The sequence below is a fragment of the Bos grunniens genome, chromosome 27, assembly GCF_055505025.1.
Source record: "Bos grunniens cultivar Pamir isolate PY7600 chromosome 27, Bosgru_T2T1.0, whole genome shotgun sequence".
Classification (NCBI taxonomy): domain Eukaryota; kingdom Metazoa; phylum Chordata; class Mammalia; order Artiodactyla; family Bovidae; genus Bos; species Bos grunniens.
In genome coordinates, this window is record NC_141191.1 from 15,469,646 (window position 1) to 15,477,620 (window position 7,975).

The 7,975-nt window shown below is 47.8% G+C and overlaps 1 protein-coding gene across 17 annotated transcripts in view; it reads left to right on the forward strand.

Annotated features, from left to right (window-relative positions):
- TENM3 (teneurin transmembrane protein 3) overlaps window positions 1–5,108 on the forward strand; it is a 2,452,009-nt gene extending 2,446,901 nt beyond the window's left edge. For all 17 annotated transcript variants that reach the window (XM_086379882.1, XM_086379881.1, XM_086379885.1 and 14 more), the window contains one exon: window positions 1,511–5,108. In XM_086379882.1, coding sequence (XP_086236008.1) covers window positions 1,511–2,266 — 756 coding nt within the window. In that variant the 3' untranslated portion in view covers window positions 2,267–5,108. The remainder of the gene's footprint in view (window positions 1–1,510) is intronic.
- The last annotated feature ends 2,867 nt before the right edge of the window (window positions 5,109–7,975 follow it).

The following is a 7,975-nucleotide window of genomic DNA, read 5'->3' on the forward strand; positions in this document are numbered from 1 at the left end:
GCATTTTGGCGCTTTCTCACCAGCCTCCCATGGAGAAAGCTGTTGAGATGGCCCATCTGGTAAGCTGGTTCCCCAAATGGGGTGAGCCTGGGAAAAGGGTATCTAGAAACGGAAAGAGAAAAGGCAAAAACCTGAATATTTCGCCTACCTTCATGTGTGCAGACTAAGTCTCTTCAGTCTTATAGGCTGCTTTGCGACCTTTTGGACTGTAGCCCACCAGGTTCCTCTGTCCATGGGATCCTCCAGGCAAGAACACTGGAGTGGGTTGCCATGCCCTCCTTCAGGGGATCTTCCTGGCACACGGATCTGAACCCAGTTCAGTTCAGTCGCTCAGTCGTGTCCGACTCTTTGCAAACCCATGAATCGCAGCACGCCAGGCCTCCCTGTCCATCACCAACTCCCGGAGTTCACTCAAACTCACATCCATCAAGTCGATGATGCCATCCAGCCATCTCATCCTCTGTCATCCCCTTCCTCCTGCCCCCAATCCCTCCCAGCATCAGAGTCTTTTCCAATGAGTCAACTCTTCGCATGAGGTGGCCAAAGGACTGGAGTTTCAGCTTTAGCATCATTCCTTCCAAAGAACACCCAGGACTGATCTCCTTCAGAATGGACTGGTTGGATCTCCTTGCAGGCCAAGGGACTCTCAAGAGTCTTCTCCAACACCACAGTTCAAAAGCATCAATTCTTTGGTGCTCAGCTTTCTTCACAGCCCAACTCTCACATCCATACATGACTACTGGAAAAACCATAGCCTTGACTAGACGGACCTTTGTTGGCAAAGTAATGTCTCTGCTTTTGAATATGCTATCTAGGTTAGTCATAACTTTCCTTCCAAGGAGTAAGCGTCTTTTAATTTCATGGCTGCAATCACCATCTGCAGTGATTTTGGAGCCCAAAAAATAGTCTGACACTGAACCCAAGTCTCCTGCAAATCCTGCATTACATGCGAATTCCTTACCATCGAGCCACCAAGGAAGCCCGTTTCACCCACATTCAGTTCAGTTCACTTCAGTTCAGTCGCTCAGTCATGTCCGACTCTTTGTGACCCCATGAATCGCAGCACGCCAGGCCTCCCTGTCCATCACCAACTCCCGGAGTTCACTCAGACTCACGTCCATCCAGTCAGTGATGCCATTCAGCCATCTCATCCTCTGTCGTCCCCTTCTCCTCCTGCCCCCCATCCCTCCCAGCATCACCCACATTAGAAACTATAAAGCTCTTGACACATACAATACATGATGGAGTTACCTCTTTTTACCTTTCAAAACATATTGGGATCAACTTGAGGGGAGCGGGTCTTGAGTGCATTCCTCCCCCCAGGTTTTTTTAGCCTTTTCATTTCTAAAGAAATTACTGAGGTTTTAATCAGCAAACCCCCGCCCCCACCCCACTCCCCCGCGTTTCATTTCTGCCCAGAACCAGAGCACTGCCCGGAAGCCTGGCTCCCTGGGGCCAGAAGAGCCCGACTGTTCTCTAACCCATCCTGCGGGTCTGTTTCTCTCTGCAGCCCATTTTTGGAGTCCAGCAGCAAGTGGCGAGGCAGGCCAAGGCCTTCCTGTCCCTGGGGAAGATGGCCGAGGTGCAGGTGAGCAGGCGCAAAGGCAGCGGCGCGCCGTCGTGGCTGTGGTTCGCCACGGTCAAGTCACTGATTGGCAAGGGCGTCATGCTGGCCGTGAGCCAGGGCCGCGTGCAGACCAACGTGCTGAACATCGCCAACGAGGACTGCATCAAGGTGGCGGCCGTGCTCAACAACGCCTTCTACCTGGAGAACCTGCACTTCACCATCGAGGGCAAGGACACGCACTACTTCATCAAGACCAGCACGCCGGAGAGCGACCTGGGCACTCTGCGGCTGACCAGCGGCCGCAAGGCGCTGGAGAATGGCATCAACGTGACCGTGTCACAGTCCACCACCGTGGTCAACGGCAGGACTCGCAGGTTCGCCGACGTGGAGATGCAGTTCGGCGCGCTGGCGCTGCACGTGCGCTACGGCATGACCCTGGACGAGGAGAAGGCGCGCATCCTGGAGCAGGCGCGGCAGCGCGCGCTCGCCCGGGCCTGGGCGCGCGAGCAGCAGCGCGTGCGCGACGGCGAGGAGGGCGCGCGCCTCTGGACGGAGGGCGAGAAGCGGCAGCTGCTGAGCGCCGGCAAGGTGCAGGGCTACGACGGGTACTACGTACTCTCGGTGGAGCAGTACCCCGAGCTGGCCGACAGCGCCAACAACATCCAGTTCCTCCGCCAGAGCGAGATCGGCAAGAGGTAACCCCCGGGCCGGCGGCAGGGAGGCGCGCGCCGCCGCCACCACCCCTGCGGGGACCCGAGCCGGCGGGGCGCCACTTGCCCCTCCAGCCCCAGCACCCCCCATTCCCCCACCTCTGCTCAGAAATGTCTGTAGCACAATCCGAGGGGGGACTCTCCGGCACCGAAGAGCCTTCCGGGAGAACCAGACTGCTATTTTAAAAAATCCACACACACACACAAAAAGAAAACAAAAGACTTCCTTCTGAATGACCTTAAAAGGTGATCGGCTTTAAAGAATATGTTTACATATGCATATCGCTGCACTCAGTTGGACTGAAAGTATTCCAAGGAAAAACGGATCATTAAAGAAAGCGGCCCAAACCTTTTGCTTCTGGGCCATCTTGTTCTCTGAGGCACTGTATCTGACGAAGGTAGAAAGGCATACAGTGTTTCCAGGTATTACCGTTGTCGACCTTTGCTTACAAGAAGTAGTCTCTCTGCATAGGATGTGATATATATCTGTTAATTTTAAAATGTGGGGCAAAGTTACTGTTTCTAGACAACCCAACTGCTTTCCCTGTGCTGGTTTGTAAAAGGACATTGGCACACGTGACTTCTGCTGCCAGGGCGGGGATTTCTAAGGAATTTTACAATGCTCATGTGGTTTGCCTTGGGGGGAAGAAAACTGGCAAATAGAATCCTTGTCACTGATAAGCAAAGGAAACCCTGATTTTTTTGTAAATTATGTGAGACAAGTTGTTTATGGATTTTTATATGAATTACAATTTACTGTACATCAGATATTAGTCTCAGAGGAGTTAATTTATGTAAAGTGTTTAAAAAGTTTATACTTAAAAAATAAAACGATAAAAACATGTGAACTGTGTGATTTTTTTAAAAGGATTGCACCTTTTGTTATCTGTTATAGCTGTACAGTATAAATTATTATATTGTAGAGATATAACGACTTATGCCTATAATGTCCAGATGTGTTAATATTTTTGTATTAGGTTGAAAAACAAAACAAACAAACAAAAAACGTGCAACTTTCTATCACTAGATGGATAGACTGTGCGATCCTCCGTGGGTGGCTAATCAGAGACCTCCTTTCTCCTCCTCCTCTTTTTCATCAGGCCAGTGTCCTCAACCATTGTCAGCTAAGAGGCACGGTAGAAAACTAAGGCTGGTGGAATGTAACGGAAGCCACGAAACACAAACCCAAAAATACATAAAACAGCGCAGGAGGCATTGTCCCTCTCTCCGCCCCTAAAAAGTCTATGGGGGAGTTGATACCATTAACCCCAGGGTTTTACTGTTACCTTCCTTGAAGCCTCTTTTCATGATGGAGGCGCAAGACCCCCATCAGATGCTTTGTGAGCGGGAAAGGAGCTAATGTAGTTAGTCGTCACCTTAAACATGTCTCAAGATCTTGGCAAGCTAACAGAAACCGAGCTGCGGTGAGACACCCAGACAGACAGGGAAGGTCAGGGTCACTCAGCTAGTCTCAAGTTTGGACCCTCAGGTCACAAAGAGGGACGAAAGGGGAGATCAAAAGCTCCCGTAAGCCCAAACGACCCAGCCAGCTCGGAGCTGGTTTGAATGGCAGCCTCTGCTGTGTCTCGGGGAAGCTGGGGGTGGCGGATCCCGCTGGAAGTGAACTGAGAGCCGTGCCCTCCTGCCGCCCGTGTGCCAGCGCGCCAAGCATCTGCGCTTCCTTGCGGCTCAGCCACTCTGGCACGTCTCTTTCGTGAGCACTAAATTCAGCCACAAAAATATTTTTAGAAAACCTTTCTCAGTTCATTGAGCTATAGTACACACTGTTTTCCTCTATGTATAATGGTGATAAAACATAGCAAGTGAACATGTCGTAAATATAAAGGTTCAAGTGATGTATTGAAAATTAATTTTCTAACTGCTTTGTATGTATCACATACTCTAAATTGCACAGTAGGCGTGTTTATTAAACAGATGGGCTGGGAAAGTTTCAAAATAGCTACTGAATTTACAGTATCAGTGCTATTACTGTCTTTGTGTATTTGGTAGAGCATACCGAAGTAATTAATCTTCTAATGAATGCTGATATTTTATTAGAATGAAAGCACAGATTAGCAGTAATATTTTTTATCCTGGAAATCCTCTGGCGAGTATTATGAAGCCCCAGTTTAGACAACTCTTGAGATTTCAAACCACATAAACATGGCTCTGTTTTACATTTGATTTTCTGTTAACTTAGGTGTTTGCAGTTCTGTTCCATGGCATTTTTGCAGGGCTGTATTTAGCATGCTGTAAGTACTTTTGGTTGAAATAGGCTCTGAGTCTACATTCTCAGAAATATTTCAGATGTATTGACCATGAAAAAAGCTTGTACCACATGACGGAAGTAAAATCATAACCTTATCCTCCTCTTGACGTGGACTGGTCCTTCACACTGGCACCAGTAAATAACAGATTTGGAGTCTTCTCCTGGTGCTTATTTTAGGTGAAGTCAAATCAACCCAATTAGTGTCTTGTTAGTGGGTATAATGAGCCTATTTCTTTCTAAAAAGACTTGTGATCTGGACATGCTTTTACAAGAAATAGTGACCTTGGGGAATATGTAAACAAAAGACCTTTTTCTAAGAGTTGGGAGGGTGGGAAGGGGGCTGTATAATGAAAAGAATTAGCTTACAAAAAAGAAATTGATATTCAAAGTATTTTAGGCAAAGCCAGTCAAAATGCTTTCATGATATTTTGAGATGTAAATTTTGTCTGATTTGTATTGTTCTTTTCATTTGCCTTCTTAACTTTATATGTGACCTGAATTTTCCATAACTTGATGACTATAGATTGCATCTACGCATTCCAATAAAAGCCAACCCAATGTGTGTGTGTTTTATATATATTTTTTAAAAATATCTTGGGCCAGCCAGGATTCCTTTTGTGTTTTGGGGGTGGAAGATGCAAATAGATGCAGTTGCTGGGGTATTGATTCGTCTGCAACCCAGTTGATCATACCTTTTCTTTTCTTTTCTAATTGTGGTGTCCGCTGGCCAGACAGCCTGTTCGTCAGTGTGCCATTCACAGAAAACTCTTTCCATGGCCTACTTTAGAAAAAATGTTAAATGTACCTTTACAAAGCCAAACCTCATCACCGTGAAGAAGGAGGAGGAAAAAGATGCTGCCCATTACTCCTTGAGAGCAGGCCCCGTTCCTGTGATCCTGGCAATAAGTGCTTAATTAAAACACCTGATTAGAATAATCAGTTTGGGCCTGATAGTCTCCTAGCCTCCTGGAGATGTCTAAATCTACATATAGACTGCCTGATTAGGGGATGCTTAGGTCAGCAGTTTCAGCCTGGCCGGCCAAGGCTTTGATTTTAGTCTGAAAAGGCAGGCTTCATCATCCTTGCTTTGCAGTGACAACCTCAACCTGATAACATGTTGATCCAGGAAGAATCAGGTCACTCCACTCAGCCAAAGGGTCTATTTCTTTTTTCTCCTCTTATTAGAGATTAACCCTCAAATAGGGGGTGGGGGGTGCAGAAAAACACATGCGAATTGCTGCTTTCATTTTCCACACCGCTTTCCCCAGAGGTCATGTCTGAACGAACGCAAAGAAAAATGTAGGTGAAAATTGTTTCTTTGTAGCAGAATTGTCTGGGCATGGAATACGCAGCTGCGCCTCCTGTGAGATGCGCCTTCAGATGTTAACATGCTGCACACGTGACATAATCACTGGATGTGGTTTTAAGTAACGGTCCCGCACATACGTATGACGCCTGCTCTCAACACCAGTCCCCAAGCACTTTAAAGATGATGGAAGGTTTCTGTCTTTGATGCCGCCCTAACCAAGCCCACCACCCTCTCTGTGGGCCACCTTTTCTTTCTCCTTCTGTCTTGGCCTGCTCCCAAATGAAGCTGCTTCTCTCACCCGCTGAGCAGGAAATCTGTTATGTGAGATGCCCTAGAAATGGAGGACTCCAAAAGAGGCAGCGGCAGGGCACTGGTCCGCATCGCGCCCTGTCTGTGGCCAAAGCCACCTGGACAGCACCCACAGCAGCGGGCTGCCCGAGTTCAGAGGAGAAGGAGGTCTCCTTGGGCCAGAATCTGCCCCCCTGCCCGCCTGGGTTGCTATCTGTGCTCCTGCGGAGTGGAGTCGCCCCACCCAGGGACAGCCTTGAAGGGCCACAGAGCTCTTCCCAGTCCTCCAGTACCCAGATTCCACCCCACTTTCCTTCCAAGAGGGGAGCTGACTCCAGCACCCTGTGAAATGCATCAAATTCTAGAAACGGGAGCCGGAAGGCACTTAGAGACGTGTGAGCGAGTTGCCCAGGTTCACAGAGTGGCTCAAATCCAGGTGAACAGAGATGCCCTGTCAGCTAGTACCCCCCACTGTAGCCCACAGACTCCCAGTAACGTGTGTGCTCAGTCGCTTCAGGCGTGTCCGACTCTTTGCAACCCTATGGACCATAACCCTCCAGGCTCCTCTGTCCCTGGGATTCTCCAGGCAAGAATACTGGAATGGGTTGCCACGCCCTCCTCCCAGGGATCTTCTCAACTCAGGGATCCAACCCGTGTCTCATGTCTCCTGCATCGGCAGGCGCATCTTTACCACATCTTTACCACTGGCGCCACCTGGAAGCCCCCTCCCTGTAACACCAGCCAGGAAATGCAAGGGACATGCCTTGCCACCACCAGTCCCTCGGGGCATGAGTCTTTCCAAAGCTGCCATAATTCAGAGTCCTGACAAGCATTTTTCAATATATAAAGATGCCCTAGACCCTCCGACAGGGCACATGTCTTGAGTTCCCCACCACCTGCCAGTATTTCCAGCTCCTCAGCCTGCCTCACCTTCGATGAGAAAGTCTGCCATGCAATGTTAATGACTTCCTCACTTCTAAAAAGATTTATAAAAGAAAGACCATAGATTTGCATACACACACACGTTAAATATTTATCTAAGTTTTCCCTAAGTGATTTATAAATTCAGCTTTGGTGATCCTACCAAGGCAGTGAAAAATTAAAAATTAGTTTTAAGTCACTATTACCCACTTGAAGTACAGAGTTAAGCCAGAGTCCCAAAGACACGGTGATAAGCCATTCGCGTTTCCTGCCTTGTAATTTAAGCCGCGTGATGAACATCCTCTCTCTCCAGAGTTCTCATTTGCTATTCACCACCTCTGCAAGCATGGTCTCTTGATGTCAGTTAATTACGAATCACTTTTAGGTAAAGTGAGTAAATCTTTTCATGTATGCACAGACTTAAAACTCCGTCATGGAGGAATAGAAGATTCTTAGAGTCTTGTATGTAGCAAATTTGCTATAAACGGATCGTAAGCCTAGAGTAACATCATTATTCAGTTTAGAGTTAATGGGTTCCACAAAGCGAATTTAATAAATCCTTCTGGGACCTAAGCTAAGGAAAATTAAAAATTAGAAGCATAAATTGTGATTTCTGGGGCAAGGCAGTGGAGGAACATTTTAGCCTTCCTGCTCCTAAGGTGAATCATGAGCTGAGCCCTAACCACAGCGTTCAGCCTGCACTGGGAAGGGAAATTGCCTTCTTTTTACACGTGTACAAAGAATTCCTGAATTCCACCCACAATGGCTCTTTCTGTCCAGCCTAACTTGCTGCCTAGAACTGACAGGATTTATGAGCCATCCACAGGGTCACAGTGAATTCTGTAAAATTTTCACGTTAACTTTATCAGTGAGCCGTGAGGGGAGCAGAAATGCCCAAGGAGTTAAAATGA